Genomic DNA, 21,990 nt, shown 5'->3' on the forward strand with positions numbered 1-21,990 from the left:
AAATTAATGGGGTTAAAGATAGAGAGCTCCCATAATGTGTTGCATCCTTGCAATTTAAATAAATAACTGCAGAGACAGTGGATGGACTGGTAGCAATCTTTCAAGCATCCTTATATTCTGGAAAAGTCCCAGTAGATTGGAAAAATACCAATTTAACCCCTTTACTTAAAAGGGGAGAGAGATTAAAAAACACAGGTAGCTAAAGGCTGAGCTAGAGTCATAGAGTCATAGAGATGCACAGCACAGAAACAGACACTTTGGTCCAACTCGTCCATGTGGACCAGATATCCCAACCCAACCCAACCCAATCTAGTCCCACCTGTCAGCACCCGGCCCATATCCCTCCAAACCCTTCCTATTCATGTACCCATCCAGATGCCTTTTAAATATTGCAATTGTACCAGTCTCCACCACTTTCTCTGGCAGCTCATTCCATACACGTACCACCCTCTGTATGAAAAAGTTGCCCCTTAGGTCTCTTTTATATTTTTTCCTCTCTCACCCTAAACCTATGCCCTCTAGTTCTGGACTCCCCGACCCCAGGGAAGAGACTTTATCTCTTTACCCTATCCATGGCCCTCATGATTTTATAAACCTCTATAAGGTCACCCGTCAGCCTCCAACGATCCAGGGAAAACAGCCCCAGCCTATTCAACCCCTCCAGATAGCTCAAATCCTCCAACCCTGACAACATCCTTGTAAATCTTTTCTGAACCTTTTCAAGTTTCACAACATCTTTCCGATAGGAAAGAGGCCAGAATCGCACACAATATTCAAAAAGTGGTCTAACCAATGTCCTGTACAGCCGCAACATGACTTCCCAACTCCTGTACTCAATACTCTGATTAATAAAAGAAAACGCCTTCTTTACTATCCTATTTACCTGCGACTCTACTTTCAAGGAACTATGAACCTGAACTCCAAGGTCTCTTTGTTCAGCAACACTCCCCAGGACCTTACCATTAAGTGTATTGTTTAACATCTACCACTGGGACAATGTTAAAGTTTTAGAAAGGATATAATCGCAGAACATTTTGAAACACTTAATATCTTCAAACAGAATCAGCATGCTTCACGAAGCCTATGTTATTAGGCTTCTTTAAAGAGGTAACAAGCAAGTTAGATAAAGGGGAATCAGTAGATGTAATATACTTTGATTTCCTAAAGGCATTGATAGCGCACACAGGGTTACTTAAGGTAAGAACCTGTAATGTTGTGGATATTTTATTTGTATGGACATAAGGTTGTCTAACTATTAGAACACAGTGAGTTGGGATAAAGAGAGCATTTTCAGGACGGTGATGTGGGATCATGGTGACCAGTGCCAGGACCACAATTATTTACAAAATATAAGAATGATTTGTGACAGAATCCAGTTTGATGACACAAAAATAGGTGGGAAGGCAAGCGGTGATGGTGGTACAAAAAGCCTCACGAAGGGACGTGGACGGGTTAAGTGAGTGAGTGAAGCTTGGGCCAACAGAATATAATGTGGGAAAATGTGAGGTTATGGATTTTGGCAGAAAGAATAGGTGAGCTGAGTATTATTTAAACAGATCAGAGACTGAAGAAGGCTACAGAACAGAGAGTTTTAGGTGTGAACGTGTAAGGATAAAAAAAAAGCTAGCATCCAAGTTCAGCAGTTAATAGGGAAGGCAAATTGAATGTTGGCCTTTATTTTGAAAGAAATGGAGTGTAAAGGGAGGGAGGTTTGGTAAAATCTGTACACGATACTAGTCAGGCCACAGTTGGAATACTGTGAACACTTTTGGTCCCTTAATCTCAGGAAAGATACACCGACATTGGAGGCAGTCCAGGGAAGATTCACTTGGCTGATTCCACATATGGAGGGATTTTCTTCAGAAGAAGTTTGAATAGGTTTGACCTGTGCTCATTGAAATTTAGAGGAATGAGGTAAAATCTTATTGAAAAGATTCTGAGGGGGCTTGACAGGGTAGATGCAGAGAAGTTGCTTCCCTGTACGAGTCGAGGACCAGAGAGCATCATCACAAAGTAAGGGGGGTCACACATTTAAATGGAGAAGAGGAGGAATATTCTCTCTGAGAATGTAACCTGGTGTTGTGTGATTTTTAACCTGTCTGAAAAGGTACTGAATCGGTTTAATTTCTTTAGTGCTGTTGAGGCAGGGCCACTGAGTATATATAAGACTGAATAGACAGATTTTCAATCAGCAAGGGAAGTAAGGGTAGTGGTGAAAATGCTGGTACGTGGAGTTGAGGATTATTGGATCAGCTGTGGTCTCATTGAGTGGTGGACCAAACTCAATGGGCTGAATGGTCCACTTCAACTCTTACTGTTAGAGCTTCCTCACATTATTCAATTCTTGGATGGTCGTTGATTTTATTCAGAGTTACCAGGGGTTGGGAAGAAAAGAAGCATCTGGTATGAAAGAGTAACATCAAAGACAAAGGAAAAATGAGTTTGTCCATGAATATCAATAGAAGAAGGCATAAAGATGGAGTCATTGAAGCCCAAAAATGCTGTGAATCAGGCATGGGAGGTGACATACAGGAAAGGCATCTTTTGATGATTCATAGGAAGGTTTTACTTATCCCCTCAAGGGCAGAGAACAGGGTTGCATTGCAAGTATGGAAGGTGTTCACTTTATTCCAGTTTCTCACTCTCTCACCTCCTCCCCTCCCCACCGCCGCCTCACTCCTCTCCAGGCTGAATACGAGCTTGGTGCTTCATGTTTATTTGGGTGTGGGTTCAAATCAACTCTGTCGTATGAAATGCTGCTGACCATGATTTTGTTTGTCCTGATTCTCAACGCTGTTGTCTCGATGATTTCCCCGTGTTGTAAAGCATTAACCACTGAGCTCAGAACCATCTCTGGCTGTTGCTGAGTTGCAATTCAAGCTCTCGGCAGTGGCCAAATGCCACCTGCTGGCTAATCCCAGCAATGACTACACAGAAAGCAAGCTCCAGAACAAGAGAATCATCAAATACATTTCTTCTTGCCAAGAAAGTAGAAATTCTAGTGAATGATATCCTGATTAAAAGTGACTTGATGAGTTTTGTGTTATATTGATCACAGCAAGCTTTGCTGCAGGATTAGCTTATTTTGAAATGACTAAAAATTTGTTCTTTTTTAGTTGCATTAATGTGACACGAGTTTATGAAAGTGTTTGGGGAACACTTGTAAACATCATTCATTTAGAGAAAAAAAAAACTCAAGGGGCTTTTCCTTGCTCATGTGCATATAATGTCCAGGAATGGATTTCACTAAGAAACATGAATTAGGGAGAATGAACACTCATAATGGAGCCTGGCAGATTTTGCATCTTGTTAATAGACAGGAAGAAATGTAGGTTCCCTGTGCACATTGTTCTTCCAAGATGAAAATCTCTCCAGAAAACCTGAGCACTTGTTGATTACAGTTTTCCCTTTGAAATTCACCAAAGATCCTTAGACAGCACCTTCCAAACCCATGACCACTTCCACCTGGAAGGACATGGGCAGCACCTCCAAGTTTCCCTCCAAGCCACTCACCCCTCTGACTTGAAAATATACCACTGTTCCTTCACAGTTGTTGAGTCAAAATCCTGGAATTCCCTCCCTACCAGCATTGCGGGTCAACCCACAGCAAGTGGACTGCAGTGATTCAAGAAGGCAGCTCACCACCATCTTCTCCAGGGTAAATAGGGATGGGCTATCAATGCTGGCCCAGCCAGCGACATCCAAGTCCCACAAATTGATTTTTAAAAATCCACCAGATACTTTACTCGCTGTTTCTGAACTTTGTAGATGTTGGTGAGACTAAAGGAAGGTGTAGAGTAAAACAGAAAAAGAGGTAAGATTCAGACAGTGATCGAGATGGACAGCATCGGAGAGCTGGGTTACTAGTCATAACGACCCAGGGAGAGATCCTCTTTCCTGACTGCCACAGTTGAGCTTTCACTCCGTGTTCCTGAGCTTGGACAATTGAGAGGAGGTGGTGGCATAATGGTAGCATCATCCTTCAGGCTAATATAAAACAAAGTACTGAGTATGCTAGAGATCTGAAACAAACAAAAACAGAATTTGCTGGAGAAACTCGGCAGGTCTGGCCGCAAATGTGGAAAGGAAACAGAGGTAACGCATCGAGTCTAGTGACCCACCATGTACTGGGAGCATGGGTTTGTATCCTGTCATAGCCATGGTGAAATTTATCTTCAATTAATACAAAATTGGAATAAATGTTCACCTAATTATGAGTATTCAACCATTGCCGATTATCATAGAAGTTCATCTAGTTTATTAATGCTCTTTTGGAGAGGAATCCTTTGTCCTTACATAATCCACATGAGACTCCAGACCTTCAAGCATGTGTGTGACAGTCTGTGCAACTGGGAATGAGCAACGAATGTTGCACTCTACAGCAAAGCCGACATGCAATAAACGAACATTCAAAATTTAGAGGCTTAGATTTAAATGTCAGTCGTAGCTCGGTTGATATTGCCCTTCCTCTGAGAACAGGAGGTTGGATGTTCAATACTTACTCTAAAGCTTTCAGCACAGCACTCAGGAACTCCACATGCTCTCTGAGGCATCCCTCAGGTCACTGCAAAAGGCCCCAATGTACGACTCAAAGAGTTCTTCTCACATGCTGGACAACTTGTATCCCTCAATCAATGCTGTGGGAAACATTCAGTCACGTAGCCCTAGAGCTGTGAGCAATGTGGCTGCTTCCTTCCTCAATTGTGTACTGACAACACTTCAAAAAGTACTTAATTACCTGTGAAACGACTCGTAATTTCTTGAATTATCCGTGAAAACAAATGTGTGATGTCTTGAAACTGTGAAGGGTGCCAGACAAATGTGTGTCCTTTCTTTCATTTATTATTATTTAATTATTACTAAACATTTATAATTGGGAAACTAGCCTTGAGGTGAGAGATGCTCTCCACTGATGGAAGTCTGTGGAGACTGCATTGATACAGTTACTTTAGCTGCAATTGAAGAAAGGTTCTTTCTCTTTTGTTTAATCAAACATTTGAGAAGATTGGGAAAGTGTGTAATTAATTCCCCCCCTGATTAACTGTACACCTTTGAGACACTTAAAATTTAATCATCTTCAGCCCAATGCCAGAGCTGTACAATGCACCATGAATGCTCATTACTGCCAGGACTCTCTGAGAATTGTGTGAAGGTAATATTCATTATCTGATCGACAGATCGTGGTGAAAACTTCAGACGTTTCAAGGGAGCATTGAGCATTAAATGAGCGACAGGAAGAATAGATGGTCACACCGATTGAGGGCAGGATCTCACCAGCCATGAGGAGGTGGGTTTAAACGAGGACCAGAGGGTGAATGGTGCTGGAAAACTGCACTGGGGCATGCTGGCTCTGCTCCATGATGTGTTACTGCATTTAATAAGACCATAAGACCAGAAGACATAAGAGTGGAAGTAAGGCCATCGGCCCATCGAGTCCACTCCACCATTCAATCATGGCTGATGGGCATTTCAACGCCACTTACCCGTACTCTCCTCGTAACCCTTAATTCCTTGTGAGATTAAGAATTTATCAATCTCTGCCTTGAAGACATTAAACAGCCTCCACTTCGCTCCTTGGCAATGAATTCCACAGGCCCACCACTCTCTGGCTGAAGAAATGTCTCCTCCTTTCCATTTTAAATTGATCCCCTCTAATTCTAAGGCTGTGCCCACGAGTATTCCTGCCTGATGGAAACAGATTCCCAGTGCCCACTCTTTCTAAGCCATGCATTGTCTTGTACATTTCTATTAATCTCCCCTCAACCTTCTAAACTCTAATGAATACAATCCCAGGATCTTCGGCCGTTCACCATATGTTAGGCCTACCAGTGATCATCCATGTGAATCTCCGCTGGACAAGTTCCAGTGGCATTACGTCCTTCCTGAGGTGTGGGGCCCAAAACTGGACACAGTATTCTAAATGGGGTCTAACCGGAGCTTTATAAAGTCTCAGTAGCACATCGCTGCTTTTACAGTCCAATTCTCTTGAGATAAATGACAATTTAATGGTAGGGCCCTGGGTAGTGCTGCCAAACAAACAGACCTTGGGCTGCAGGTTCATAGTTTCTTGAAGATGAAGTCACAGATAGACAGGATGGTGAAGAAGGCGTTTGGTATGCTTGCCTTTATTGGTCAGTACATTGAGTATAGGAGTTGGGATGTCATGTTGTGGTTGTACAGGACATTGGTTGAGCCACTTTTGGAATACTGCGTTCAGTTCTATTCTCCCTGCTATAGGAAGGATGTTGAGAAACTTGAAAGGGCTCAGAAAAGATTTACAAGGATGTTACCAGGGTTGGAGGACTTGAGCTATAGGAAGAGGCTGAATAGGCTGGGGCTATTTTCCCTGGAGCATCTGAGGTTGAGAGGTGGCCTTACAGAGGTTTATAAAACCATGAGGGGCATGGATAGGGTAAATAGCCAAGGTCTTCTCCCCAGAGTAAAGGGGCCCAAAACTATAGGTTTAAGATGAGAGGGGAAAGATACAAAAGGGCAACTTTTTCACGCAGAGGATGGTGTGTGTTTGGGATGAGTTGCCAGAGGAAGTGGTGAAGGCTGATACAATTACAACATTTAAAAGGTATCTGGATGGGTATATGAATAGGAAGGGTTTAGAGGGTATGGGCCAAGTGCTGGGAAAAGGGACAAATTTAGGTTACTTGGTTGGTGTGGAGAAGTTGGGCCGAAGGAGCTTTTTCTGTGCTATGTATCCCATGATTCAGAGGGATCAGAGGCAGGTTCCATGTGGCTACAGTTGGCAGACAATCAGAGTATGTAAAAGGACAATCAGTCCTTAAACATGAGCCACTGTGGAATCTTGGAAGTTGGTGAAAATTCACTAAATTCGCTCTTGGATGAGAGAACTGTCTGATGGTGAGATACTGAGCAATTCTGGGCCTGAGTCTCTGGACCATAGAAGAATAAGAGGTGATCGCACTGAAACATACAAGGTTCTGAAGGGGCTTAACAGGGCAGCTGCTCAGAGATTGTTTCGACTGGTTGGGGGATTGAAATAACGGGATGGGGAAACAGCGTCTCAGGGCAAAGAGGGGCTGCAGTGAGGAGAAATTATTTCACTCAGAGGCCTGTGAATCTTTAGAATTCTCTACCCCAGTGGGTTGAGGATGCTCCATCATTTAAGGCTGGGAGATGCAGATTTTCTGGATGCAGGGAATCAAGAGAGAATGGGCAGGAAAGTGGTGTTGATAAACAAGATAGGCCATGATCATTGAGCCATAGAGATATACAGCACAGAAACAAACCCTTCATTTCAACTTGGCCATGCCGACCAGATATCCTAACCTAATCCAGTCCCATTTTCCAGCATTTGGCTCATATCCTTCTGAACCCTTCCCATTCATATACGCACCCAGATGACTTTTCAATGTTGTAATTGTACCAGCTTCCACCACTTCCTCTGGCACGCTACACGCTACACCCTCTGCATGCAAAGGTTGCCCCCTTCAGTCCCTTTTATATCTTTCCCCTCTCACCTTTAACCTATGCCCTCTAGTTCTGGACAACCCCACCCCAGAGAAAAGACCTTCTCTATCTACCTGCAGAGTCTGATGCTATAAATATACAAACAAGCAACAGGAGTAGGGACACACAGCATTTCACACCTGTTCTACCATTCACCAAGTTCATGGCTGATCGACTTGAACTATAACTGTACATCCCTGCATATCCCTGACAATATTTACTCCCCCGGTCATCAAGAATCGATCTAACTCTTTTATTAAAAAAAAACCTAAAGATTTTGGATCTGCTGCATTTTGAGAAAGGATCACAACCGTCTGAGAGAAACAAAATTGCTGTTTCGCACTTTACTGTATGTTAGCCAGTGGAACATATACCATGAAATTTGGGTTCTTGTTGAGTCATATGTTTTTTTCTCTTGGATTTCACAGAATCCCTACAGTGATTTGGCCATTTGGCCATCAGCAAAGTAACCCACCCAGATGAACTCCCCTACCCTATTATTCTACATTTACCCCAGACTAATGCACCTAACCTATACATCCTGAAACACTATGGGCAATTTAGCATGGCCAATCAACCTGGCCCGCACATCTTTGGATTGTGGGGAGAAACCGGAGCACCCGGAGGAAATCCACACAGACACACGTATATCTTGAACTTTATTTATTACACTGGTTCCACCAAGCCAGCTGGTGAAACTTAAGTTTGATTAGTGAACTTGGGGTACTATATGTCTTAGCAATGACGCAAACTATTACTGACTGTTGCAAAAACCCTTTCTGGTTGTCTAACACACCACTTTAAAGGAAGGAACTCTGTTGTCCTTAGCTGGTCTGATCTAAAATGTGACTCCATACTTGCAGAAATGTAGTTGACTCTGAACTGCCCTTTGAAATGGTCTACCAAGCCATACTTGTGGACAATTAGAGGTAGGAAACAAATGGTGGTCATGCTAATAATGTCCTCATCCCACAGAGGAATAAAGAAGGCAAGACAATCACTTTTGCCGGTTTTTGGATAAAATTAATAGAGCTGAGCAGCAGATAGATCCCCAAACCAATTTCTGACTGTCTATTAGATTGTGTACAGTGTGGAAACAGGCCCTTCGGCCCAACAAGTCCACACCGACCCGCCGAAGCACGACCCACCCAGACCCATTCCCCTACATTTACCCCTAACCTAACACTATGGGCAATTTAGCGTGGCCAATTCACCTAACCTGCACATTTTTGGATTGTGGGAGGAAACCGGAGCACCCAGAGGAAACCCACGCAGACACGGGGAGAACGTGCAAACTCCACACAGTCAGTCGCCGGAGGCAGGAATTGAACCCTAGTCTCTGGCGCTGTGAGGCAGCAGTGCTAACCACTGTGTCACCCTATCTCGGTACTCCTTTTTGAAAGGAGAGCAAGGAAGGTGAAGAACCTTTTTACTCCTTTGACTGAGGTCCTAAATAAGAATACTTTGTTGCAATTAGCCTGAAGTGTGCAGATCTAAGATCGGAGATTCCGAGGTGCAGAACCTCGCTCTTGTCCAGGTCCAGAGTGAGGTTTCGCACAGTCGTGCGATATCTCCTCTTGATGTCTTCATATACTCCATGTTAGAAGGACGTGATGAACAATGTAAGGAACACAGATCCCAGCTCTCAGTGACTCACCGCCAACAGCCTTTCAAAGGGTCAGAGAGTGCCAGGTTTTAAACTCTTTGGAATGGGAGTATGTGCTGTTTGATCAATGCTATAAGTGTGCAGTGCTGTCTACTTATGTACTGCTGAGATTTTTAAAACATTTAAAAGTTTACAGGTGGCTCGACTTCAGAAATATGCCTTTGTGTCAGACCGTTTGGGGTGGATGGACAGTCTTATGAAGAAAGTTTAAATAAATTGATTCTAGATCCTCTGCAATTTGGAAGAAATTGAGGACACAGCCTCAGTGGAAGAGATTGACCATTCAGGACTGAGATGAGGAGGGTTTGTCATTCAGAGATTGCTGAATCACTGGAATTCTCTACCCAAGAGGGCTGTGGAAGCTCAATAGTTCAGGATGCTCAACATAGACGTTACTACCATCTCTTGGCTGGTTAGATCTCTGAGACAGAGCTAACCACTGCTCATTGGTGATTATTCCTAATATCTAGTAGGAACTCACAGGTGGCGTTTACAGAAAAACAAATTCAATTTTGGTGAAAACTGCAGGGTACAAAGATAGTTAGAAGTCAATTTGGTATCTCGGATGAAAGATTGTTAAAGGGACCAACTGCCTTGTGTCTATGGGTCACACTCCTGTCTCTTGTTCAGCAGATTGTCGCTTTAAGTCCCTTTCTGACACTTGAGCCCCAGAATCTGTGCTGACACATCACGACAGTGCTGAAGGAGCACTACAGTGTTACCAACTGCTGTCGTTTTGGATGCAATGTTAAACCAAAGCCCCCATTAAAGCCATGATTAATCTGGCTGTTCATGGAACCTTACAGCTGGATCAGGAAACAACTTAAAGGGAGATAATTTAAAGGATCCTTTGAAAAAGAATCGTGATGATATACACACAGTTCTCAGCACAGAAACAGGCCATTCAGTCCGTCTGGCCCATGTGGGTGCTTTTGTCCATCTCAGTTGTTTTCCTGCTGTAGAAGAATCGACGTTTCCGGCAAGGGGCTCTTGCCCGAAACATTAATTTTCCTGCTTCTCAGGAGCTGCCTGACCTGCTCTGCTTTTCCAGCGCCATATTCTCGACTCTGATCTCCAGCATATGCAGTCCTCACTTTCTCCTTCCTGCTAAAGGATTGCTTTTTGCAGTCGATTTAGATTAGATTACTTACAGTATGGAAACAGGCCCTTCGGCCCAACAAGTCCACAGCGACCCTCCGAAAAGCAACCCACCCAGACCCATTCATTTACTCTTTCACCTAACACTACAGGCAATTTAGCATAGCCAATTCACCTAACCTGCACATTTTTGGACTGTGGGAGGAAACTGGAGCAAACCCACGCAGACACGGGGAGAATATGCAAACTCCACAAAGACAGTTGCCTGAGGTGGGAATTGAACCCGGGTCTCTGGCGCTGTGAGGCAGCAATGCTAGCCACTGTGCCACCCTTGAGCTCAAGGTACATCACACACTATATGATCAATAAAATTACATTTGAAAATTACATCAAACCCATTGTGTGTTCCTGAAGACAATTGCAGCTAGTTTCATCAAAGCGGTTAACGTGAAGTTTTATTTTGATGTCGACAATAAAAGGACAGACTGTTTTAAAAGAAGTGAATGATTGTACCTTCCGCGGTGACTTCATCGACCATCAGCTTCAGGTTTTTACCTCGGCGGATCACTCGGACGGTGTGCCAGTCATTGTCATTGAGCTTTTGTCCAGCGTAAATGGTCTCTGGTCCTTTGCCTGGGAAAGGTGTTGGTCAAAAAGTGTTACTTTACACATTCATGATCGGCCTGTTGACATTATGTTTATTCAGGCTGCGATAAAGACTTGTTGTTTCTGCATTGAATTTTAAAACAGCATCTACCATTTAATAGATTTCTGACATTCCTTTATCAGCTACAGCTCAATTTACCTTTTAGTCACTTGCTCATTGTAATAAAGCACGTTTTGATTCTACTCTCCAAAGTCTTGAAAACAAATCTTTATTACAGCCCTCATATAAACCTTTCAAACAAATACAACATGTAACAAGACATCTGATTTAATAATGTCCCTATTAATCTCAATATGGTCACATCCATCTTAGATTCACAATGAAGAATTTTCAGATATTCTAGTTTTAAGAGTGTGTGAGGCATGTGGATAGCTACAAGTCATAGAGACATGTCAGTGACTTGGGGGAGCTGAGGAACATGATTGATTTGAGCTTCAAATGATCTTTTTATCTTCAACACAATGTTCCTATGAAATTAAGATGCACCTTGTACTCAATTATCGATGGTCATGGCTAATGATCATTTTAAGGTTCTGTAACGACTTACAATGAATAATATAGACATCTAGGCTTGGATGTTATTTTGGAAGATATACATAATTGAAAGATGATAATACTCATTCGCACACTGTACTCAGTTTTACATTCTTGGTGGCCTTCCTTTATGGTTCCACATTGTGTCAAACAAAGCCATGATTGGGGTGAACTTGGCTGTGGATCAAACTTGGACCCTTCATGTGCCTCAGCTAAGACAGTGTGGGAGAGGAGCTGGCCAGCTGGAATCTCTTCCACAAGTGAGGGAAAGAGCTGAAATAATTACCCAAATAAAAATGAAAGATTTATACAGCCAGGCTGTAGCCTCAAGCATGGCCTTGAGAATGGACTGCTGTGGTAGTATTTCAGCAGGCTTCATACTTGATGCTGTCTGAGTCAGGTTGTCTGGTTCAGTCAAGGACAGGAGATTTCCCTTAAAGATGGGGGAAAGCTCAAAGGAGAACCAGAATTTGTTGAATCAACTACATTGTTAGTGATGCAGCAGAATATAGGGAACAGGAGAAAGTGAGGACGGGAACATTAGCATAAGAAAGGGATGCAATCCAATTTAAAAGGTGCCACCGTACATGGGAGGTGGTGGAATGGGAGTGTCACTGGCCTTTTAATTCAGAGTTCTAGACTTTCTGGTCTAAGTAGTCAGATTGGACTTGAAATGTTGACACTGTTTCTCTCTTCACAGATGCTGCATAGTTTCTCCAGCAATTTCTGTTTTTATCACCCCAGTCTAATGCCCTGGGGAACATGGATTCAATGGGCAATATGATGACATTCAAATTCAAGAAAAATCTGGAATAATAATGCTTGCCTAATGGCAACTGTTGTCACTCAACTGGTTCACTAAAGGTTTTTTAGGGAAGGAAATCTGTCATTCTTACTAGATCTGGCCTACTTGTGACTCCAAATGCATAGCAATATGGTTTGACCCCTAACTAACCTCTCAAATGGCCTCGTCCACCAATCATTTCAATCATTTAATGAGAGACAGGCAACAAATGCTAACCTGGCTGATGATGCCTATACCCCCATACAAGAATGACATGTTTAAAAAATAATATATTGTCGTGGGGAGTTATGGCACGTAGGCAGAGGGACATGACAGCATTTGAAAAGAAAATGCAAAACTGCACGCAAACATACTAACAGAGGGTGTCATATTGAAGGACAACTTGTGTAGTTTGTGAATATAACATGGATGTCCAAATGACACTTCTTCAAGAGAAAACAGGCACTAAACCTTGAATAGACCTACGCAATTTATTAACAGAAGCTTGTAAAAGCATTTAATATGATCCACCCTTTAACACACTGCTACCATAAATATTTCACTTGTGCTGCATTTCCCAATTAGTTTAAAAAAAGACAGATAATTATAAACCATGAAATGTTCAACCTTGTCTGATCAAGGACCTGAGAAACAGCAAATTGGACACTATGGGTTTTATTGTATATCTTAACACAAGATGAAGGTTGCCCCTTTTGTATATTAACAACAATCTTTTGTAAGTGTTTCACATCACCACGGTGTTAACTGTGGAGAACAAACTCTGCTTTTAATTTTATTTTCCTCAAGAGAGTCTCAGGTATAACGAATGTCGTAGTTACTCTGAGCTGGCACCATTTAGTTTCTGCAGAGTTGCATTTTACTGAATGGGTTTTCTACACAAACTCGGCCAGCCATTCAATCCAACATGTATTTGCAAAAAGCCTTCCTTCTTTTTATCTTATTTTCTAGCAGGATATTGTTAACTTTTTCAAAATTATACCAAAGGCAAGAATTAATTATTACTTCTTTTCACCCTCTTCTGCTTTCACTGCCCATTCTTGGAATACAAGAATGCTTTTATTTTAAACAACACTCAGCTTCGTAATGACTCCTCACAGCTAAATTTAATAATAATTAGTTTTTTTATATCTTGAGTTGTAAGTGTGGCACATTCGAGACTATCAATGCATATAGAAGATTGATTCCAAATCTAACAACTTATTTTTAAACCTCCAATTTTCTGACAAATGTTTGCTGGAAAAGATGTTGGCTAGTCTTTCATTGAAAGGATTGCGTGTTATACGCCCAGGGCCAATCTGCGAATATTACCAATGTAAAGACCGTTATGAGCTCAGAAAGGTACATAGTAGAAGCAGGGTGGCCTCTGAGAGATTTTGGCTTCATCACAGAGTATCTTGCAACAGTGCAACCTTCCCGACTCTGCAGGCTGATTGGAAGCTTGTCCGAATCTCACCCTCAAGACTGACTCACAGCCATACCATTTTAAATGACACTTCAAAACTGAAGTACACTCATATAAGAACATGCAAACATTGGAATTAGGAGCAGAGGTAGGATATTTGGCCCTTTCAGTCCATTCCATTCAATAGGAGCATGGCTGATCTCCTTCCGTTCCGAACTCCATCATCACATCTATCTTCAATAGCCTTTGATTCTTTTTTTTAAAACTTACTCACAGGATGTGGGCATCACTGGCTAGGTCAGCATTTATTGCCATCCCTAATTACCCAGAGGGCATTTAAGAGTCAACTACTTTGCTGTGGATCTGGAGTCATATGGAGGCCAGAACAGGTAAAATACCTTCTCTAAAGGATATTAGTGAACCAAGCGAGTTTTTCCAACAATCCACAATAGTTTTATGGTTATCACTAGACCTTTAGTTCCAGATTCTTCATTGAATTCAAATTTCCCCATCTGCCATGGCAAGATTTGAACCCAGGTCCCAAGAACATTAGCTGAGCTTCTGGATTAATAGTCTAGTGATAATACCACTTTGCCATTCCATCCCCAATTCTCCTGCCTGGTAAGAAACAATCCACCTCCACCTTAAACAACATTAAATGACTCCATCACCTTCTCAAGCACTTCCACAGTTGCACAACCCTCTGACAGAAAATAATTCTCACCTTGGTCCTACAAGGGAGAACCCTAATTTTAGAACAGTCCCCCCAAGTTCCAGACTGAGCCACAAGAGAAAACATCCACGTTTAGTTTGTCAAAGCCTTTTGGGATCTTCTGTCAAAGTCACCTCTCAGTTTTCTAAACTCCAGCGGAAACAGTCCCAGTCTGACAAACTTTTCTTCCTCAGATAACCCAGTCATTCCAGGTTCAATTAACAGCAGCAACTGAACAAAAACAACAACAGGATGCCCAAACTAGCGTCAAACTCGGTTGACATGTAACTCAAACACAACCATCTGTACAACAGCTTGATGGCCTAAAGGGAGGATGAGTCACCCAATCACAAATGAGATACTAAAAACAAAAGTCACTGTTCAATAATTAATTGGATGAGTAATGAATACTGGTCTTGGCAGAAATGTTCACATTCCAGGAATGGATATTAAAACAACACACCCAAACCTGCCAATATAACATCCTGCTTTGCACCTGTATGTCACTGTACTTTCTGTCAAGAGGAGTGGATAATGAACTCATTACTATCACTGGCCTCGGATTTGTGTTGTCAATTTACCTGAATGCTCACGCCAGTCTGGCGGCAAGTGTTCGGAAACATGAGAAGACGGGGAGAGAGAGGAGGAAGAAGAAAGGAAAAATAATTAAGAGCATGAAGAGAAAGGAAAATTTTTTAAAAATTAAAAATAAAGTGAAAACAAAATAAAATTGAAAATAAAAGTCTTGCATACATATGGTGTTTTTCAAGAAGATCTAGCAGCACCTTACAGTCAATGAAGTATTGCCTGAACTGTACGCATTGGTACAGTCAATTGCCACTCAGCAAGCTCTCAGAAGCAGCAATGTGGTAATGTGCATAAAAATCTGTTTTTGTGATATTGATCGAAGGAGAGATATGAGCAATGGAGATGACTTCATAGAACATAGAACATAGAACAATACAGCACAGAACAGGCCCTTCGGCCCACGATGTTGTGCCGAACATTTGTCCCAGCTTAAGCATCTATCCATGTAGCTATCCAATTGCCGCTTAAAGGTCACCAATGATTCTGCCTCTGCCTCTCCCACAGGCAGCGCATTCCATGCCCCCACCACTCTCTGGGTAAAGAACCTACCCCTGACATCCCCCCATACCTTCCATCCTTCACCTTAAATTTATGTCCCCTTGTAACACTCTGTTGTACCCGAGGAAAAAGTCTCTGACTGTCTACCCTATCTATTCCCTTGATCATCTTATAAACCTCTATCAAGTCACCCCTCATCCTTCGCCGTTCCAATGAGAAAAGGCCTAGCACTCTCAACCTATCCTCGTACGGCCTATTCTCCATTCCTGGTAAATCTCCTCTGCACCCCCTCCAAAGCTTCCACATCTTTCCTAAAATGAGGCGACCAGAACTGCACACAGTACTCCAAATGTGGCCTAACCAAAGTCCTGTACAGCTGCAACATCACCTCACAACTCTTGAATTCAATCCCTCTGCTATTGAGGGACAGTGTGGGGAGAGACAGGGGACAGGGCAGAGCAATCCCTCTCCTTGCTTCTTCTTCAAGACAAGGGCATGTAGTTTCTTTTTCCATTCATCCACATAGGCAGATGAGGCTTCAGTTTGATGTCTCAACTGAAAGAGAGGAACACCGATAGTCCCTCAGCACCCGCACTTGAATGTGTGGGACCTCGGAGTAAAAGTTCACAGATCTCTGAAGGTAGCAAGACCAGTCAATAAGTTGGCTAAGAAGACATATGGAGTCCTTATTGGGATGGAAGGACTGAGGTATGAAGAGAAACTGGATCAGTTATGACTGTGTTCACTGCAGTTAAGAAGAACATTGGGGAAATCTCAAAAACTTATAAATTCTAACAGGACCCACAATGGGGTGGGTCTGGGTGGGATCCTTGTTAGAGGGTCAGTATTGACTCAATAGGCCAAATGACCTGCTTCCACGTTGTAGGGATTCTATGATTTCAACGATTCTACGACTAGACAGAGTATATCCAGGAGGGATGTTCCTGGGGCTGAGCAGTCCAGAACCAGGGGGTCACAGACTAAGGATATAGGGTAGGCCATTTAGTACTGAGATGAGGAGAATTTTTTTCACCCAGAGAGCAGTGAGGCTTATGGTTGAGGCCAAAACATGGAACGTTTTCAAGATGGAGTTAGAAATAGTTCTTGATGCTAAAGGAATCAAAGGGAATGAGACGAAAGAGGGTACAGAGGTCTATGCTGGATGATCAGCCATGATATATTGAATGACTGAGCATTTTCAAAAGGCCAAATGGCCTTCTCCTGCTCCCACTTTGTCTGTTCCAAGATTAACCGAGATATAAGATACAAGTTCAAGGAAGTTAGATTGAAAGTACACTAAACACTAGTTATGTCACAGCTAGAGTATTGTGTTCAATTCTGGTCTTTCTTCATTCATTCATTCCAGAAAGGATATAATTACACCAGAGACAGAACAGAGAGATTTACAAGAATCAAGGATTGAAAAAATACAGGTCTATGGAAAGAGTGGACAGGCTCGAGGATACTCATTGGAACAGAGTAGGTTGAGGTCAGGTTTGAGGTCCACAAGGTTGTTTCAGTCCTGAATAGAATGAATAGAAAGGGGCTACTTACATTAGCAGAAGGGTCAATGACTAGGGTGCATAGGTTTTAATTGTCTGATCAAAAGGTTAGAGAGGAAATGTGGAAAAAAGAATGATTCACACTCAGGGTAGTAAGGGTTTGAAAGTCACTGCCTGAAGGTGTAATAGAGAGTGAAGCCCTCAAATTAGTCAAAAGGATAAACATGTGTAACCGACAGAACAACAGACTCGATGCTGGAAAGTAGGCTGGGTGGCTAGTGCAGAAATGATGGGCCAAGTGGATACTTTCTGTGTGATGAACAGCCTGAGGCCCTAGGAATGATTGCCTTGATTCTTGTACGCAAGCCCTGGAGTGGGACTTGAACCCTGAAATTTGTGACTCAGAGGTGCGAGAGTGCTACGAGATGAGTGCTAAAGTGCACAACATAACCCACTGGATTTCAGAACTGCCACTCCAATCTGTTCTTCTGTCTTTATTAAACCCTTTCCTTTCTTTCAACATTCTGCCATTATTATTGTGTTTGGCACTGCTGTGAACTTAATCCTGAGCTTCAAACATATTATTCTACATGTTCCTTATCTGGGCTCCTTGAATCTTTAATGAAGTCAGGTTTCTCATCTCCTACTCATTCCTGGCACATCTACAACATGAAGTCCCTTGCCCTTGCTTTCAGACTTCTCTACCTTTCAGAAGTTAGAGGCTTATGTCTGGGGATGCAGAGCATTACCATCCTTATAGGTTTAATTCCCACACCAGCTGAGGTTACCATGAAGGATTTCTTGTTCCTTTGGGACTATGGTGACTTTATCTCTACAACCTTGGAAAACTCAAACTTGCTGCACCTTAAAGACTCATCTCACTGCCTGCAATTTAATAATGGTTCTGCTTTGAAACACTTCACTCTTCAGTCATATTACTTAACACATGAAAAAAATTGAACATTATTGTATAAGTCAAGGTGTCTCAAATGCAAGTTTGAAGAGACAGTCATAATCTAATTGCAAACTGGACACTGCTGATTTCCTCATAGTTCCCCTACAGTGTGGAAACAGGCCATTCAGCCCAACAAGTCCACACTGCTCCTCAGAAGAGCATCTCACCAAGACTCACCCTCCCTACCCTAACCCTGCATTCCCCATGGTTAATCCACCCTAACCTACACATCTCTGAACATCATAGGCAATTTACCACAGCTAATCCACCTAACCTGCACATCTTTGGATTGTGGGACGAAATCAGAGCAAACCCACACAGACACAGGGAGAATGTGCAAATGCCACACAGGTAATCACACAAGGCTGGAACTGAACCCAGTCCCTTGTGCTGTGAGGCAGCAGTGCTAACAACTGAGCCACCGAGCTGCCATAACCGATTTCAACCGATTGTTAGTGTACATTCTTCCTAAGAACTAATTTGGTCTTGCCGTTATAGGAAAGATGTTTGTTAAACTTGAATGGGTCTGGAAGAGATTTACAAGGATGTTGCCAGGATTGGAGGGTTCGAGCAATAAGGTGATGTTAATAGGCTGGGGCTGTTTTCCCTGGAACGTGAGAGGCTGAGGGGTAACCTTATAGAAGTTTATAAAATCATGAGGGGCATGGACAGGATAAATGGACAAGGTCTTTACTCCAGGGTAGGGGGCTCCAAACCAGAGGGCATAGGTTTCAGATGAGAGGGGAAAGATTTAAAAGAGACCTGAGGGGCAACTTTTTCATGCAGAGGATGGTGTAGCTATAGAATGAACTACCAGGGAAGGTGATGGAGGCTGGTGCAATTACATTTAAAAGGCATCTGATGGGTATATGAATAGGAAGAGTTTAGAGGGATAAGGGCCAAATGCTGGCAAATGGGACTAGATTAATTTAGGATGACTGGTTGGCACGGACGGGTTGGACAGAAGGAACGTTTCTGTGCAGCACAGCTCTGATTTCTCTTCACAGATGCTGCCAGACCTGCTGAGTCTTTCCAGCAATTTCTGCTTTAGGTTTCAGTTTTTCTTAAAAGACTGTTGCCTACATGTACTTCTCTCTTCAAATCCCATTCAAGTTGAGTTAACTCCACCCACATCGTGCTATCTATGCCCCTTGGGAAGCAGCTCCCTGACATTATGGTATGTTTAGCCTTTACACAACATTTAGGAAACAAACCATAGTCAGAGATGTTCTTTTAAAAAAGAGAGAAGTTGTGATGTGAAGTTGTTCACGGAGACAGGAGGGACAATGACTCCAATGATATGGGATTAAATTTATGCTATTTCAGATGTTCTCTCCCTCTTGCTGTTGATGTGTTGTGGACTTTGTTGTCAGCCACCCTCAGGCACTAGGCTCACTATTTAATTGCTCATCTCAACAATTACTACCAACAAGCTTTCTCAACTGGTCAGCACCTTGGGATCAAAAGAGAAAGCGTTCCACCGAACTGGAAAGTGACACATTAGCACTTGAAGATGCTCCAATCCTTTCCATAACTGTGAATCTACTGTTTGCTCAATTCAGCTCACATAACTAATAATGTCACATTGAATCAAAGTCAAATTGTGGTGATGGAAGGAAAAATAATATTTGAATTAGCACTGTCATCTTGCCAAACAAAGGACTGATTGTCTGTTTTAGCATCCTCTGTAACATTCCGGCTTGTCATGTCTATCAATGGGTTGAATTGCGGGAGCACTGCATTATCAGAGGTGCCCTCTTCTGCTGTGTGATTAATAATCTAAGGTGTTACCTGTCCTCTAGGATGGGTATAAATGACCCCAAGGCACTATTCAGAAGACATTTTAGATCACAGAATCCCTACAGTGTAAAACAGGCCATTCAGCCTGTCAGGTCTCCACTGACCCTCCAAAGAGGATCTGACCCAGGCCTAATTCATCACTGCCCACAGCTTATTTTATCATACCTGGGGATTATGGGCAATTTACCATGGCCAATCCACCTAACGTGCACATTGTTTGATTGTGGGAGGAAACCTACATCAGGTACAGGGAGAACATGCAAACTCCACACAGTCACCCAAGACTGAAATTGAACCCAAGTCCCTGGCACTGTGAGGCAGCAGTGCTAACCAACGAGCCAGCGTGCTGCTGTATGGATGTGGGGAACCAACCTAAACACATACCTAACAACAACAGAATGAACTTTGACACGAAATAAAGGTGATTAATTCATTGCCTTTCAGTCACATAATGCTTGTAGGAGAATCATGTCCACAAGAGGTTTTTTCTTTAATTCATTCATGGGATGTGGTTGTTACAGGCTGGGCCAGCGTTTATTGCCTGTCCTGAGCTGAGAAGGGAGTAATGAGCTGCCTTCTTGAACCACTGCAATCCCTGTGCTGTGGGTAGACCTGAAATGCTGTTAGGGAGGGAACTGACCCAGCAACAGTGAAGAATCTATTTCCATGTCACCTTCGCTTTCCAAATTGTTTGACTACTGTTGCACTGATTGGACGTGCTTACCTTCAAGCAGTATGCTCATACATACTTGTCCCTAAAGATATTTCTCAGAACCTACCTCAGTTACCTCACCGAACCTGTATATGTGACTTAGTGTCAAAGGTTATCTGATAACTCTCTTGTGAAGCACTTCTGGTATTATTTCAATGATGTTGAAGTTGCGAGTTGCTGCTGCTTTTTAACTTCATTTTTGGGATGTGGATATCATCTGTATTTATTGCCCATCCCTCATTGTCCTTGAGAAAGTTTCGGTGAGCTGCCTTCTTGAACTGCTGCAATCCATGTGGTTGTAGGTAGGCCACTGTGCCCTTAGGGAGAGAATTCCCAAAATTTGACCCAGCGAATGAGCAGGAACAGCGATCTCTTTCCAATTCAGGATGGTGAGAGACTTTGAGGGAAACTTGCACATGTTTCCACACAAGTTGCACCTGTTGATCATACTTAACACTCTATGGCATAACTCTTGACACAAGCAGGTATATATGAACTGTGCATGCAAAGCACTGCTGTCACTCAAGCCATCTGCTCAGTGAATAGCAATATACATAATTTACAGCAGAGGGATAGAGGGGGGTGAGGCTATGGAAGGATTTGAAATCAAGGACTTGCATTCCATGTGTGCTAGTGTGAGTCATTTGCAATTGCTTTCCCTTCATAAATTATTGATCACAAAATCCCTATAGTGCAGAAAGAGGCCACTTGAATCATTGGGTCTGCACCGACCCTCCAAAGAGCATCCCACCCAGACCCAAACCCCTACCAAATCCCCAGAATAATACCTACATATCCCTGATACTACTGGTGGTCAATCCACCTAGTCTACACAGCTTTGGACATTTGGAAGAACAAATTTCTGTGTTCAGTAATCTGCTAACCCCTTTTCCAGTCCAATGTACTTTCAACATCGCACACAATGATGCAACAAGATCTGAATCATTGATGTTTCCAAAGCCGAAACCACTGGGGAGCGTGAAAATGGATGACATGGAACATTCCACCACTTCCAGTTGGCTGTGACTGTTTTCAAACATAAATCAAAAGAAATGTTGGACAATGTGATAGAATTCCAGCTGCAATTCTTGAACATTGAACCATTCCATTCAAAGTTATTATATTTCACACTATATAATTCTTTCAATTGAAGACATTTGGGAGGTAAGGTATGGCAATTTTGTGCACAAAGTTACCTTACAGTTTCTTTTCAGCAACTTTAAGTTAAACTTGTTTTCTTTTGATTTGAACAATATTCAATCCCCTTTGAGTGGTCTCTCTAGGTTACACACATTGTGGTCTGAACTGTGTTTAGATTAGATTACATTACAGTGTGGAAACAGGCCCTTCGGCCCAACAAGTCCACACCGCCCCGCCGAAGCGCAACCCACCCATGCCCCTACATTTACCCCTTACCTAACACTACGGGCAATTTAGCATGGCCAATTCACCTGACCTGCACATCTTTGGACTGTGAGAGGAAACCGGAGCACCCGGAGGAAACCCACGCAGACACGGGGAGAACGTGCAAACTCCACACAGTCAGTCGCCTGAGGCGGGAATTGAACC

The 21,990-nt window shown here is 42.7% G+C and overlaps 1 protein-coding gene across 38 annotated transcripts in view; it reads right to left on the reverse strand.

Annotated features, from left to right (window-relative positions):
- nrxn3a (neurexin 3a) overlaps positions 1-21,990 on the reverse strand; it is a 2,002,176-nt gene that overhangs the window by 1,107,534 nt on the left and 872,652 nt on the right. For 22 of the 38 annotated variants that reach the window (XR_006312692.1, XM_043697017.1, XM_043697027.1 and 19 more), the window contains one exon: positions 10,760-10,879. Coding sequence is in view for 35 of the 38 variants with exons in the window: in XM_043697017.1 (XP_043552952.1) it covers positions 10,760-10,879 (120 nt within the window). In the remaining 3 variants the exon portion in view is untranslated. Of the gene's footprint in view, positions 1-10,759; positions 10,880-14,947; positions 14,966-21,990 lie in introns of all 38 variants that reach the window. The other 16 variants (XR_006312691.1, XR_006312690.1, XM_043697012.1 and 13 more) reach the window with 1 other exon arrangement.

The sequence above is a fragment of the Chiloscyllium plagiosum genome, chromosome 10 (assembly GCF_004010195.1).
Source record: "Chiloscyllium plagiosum isolate BGI_BamShark_2017 chromosome 10, ASM401019v2, whole genome shotgun sequence".
In the NCBI taxonomy this organism is placed as follows: domain Eukaryota; kingdom Metazoa; phylum Chordata; class Chondrichthyes; order Orectolobiformes; family Hemiscylliidae; genus Chiloscyllium; species Chiloscyllium plagiosum.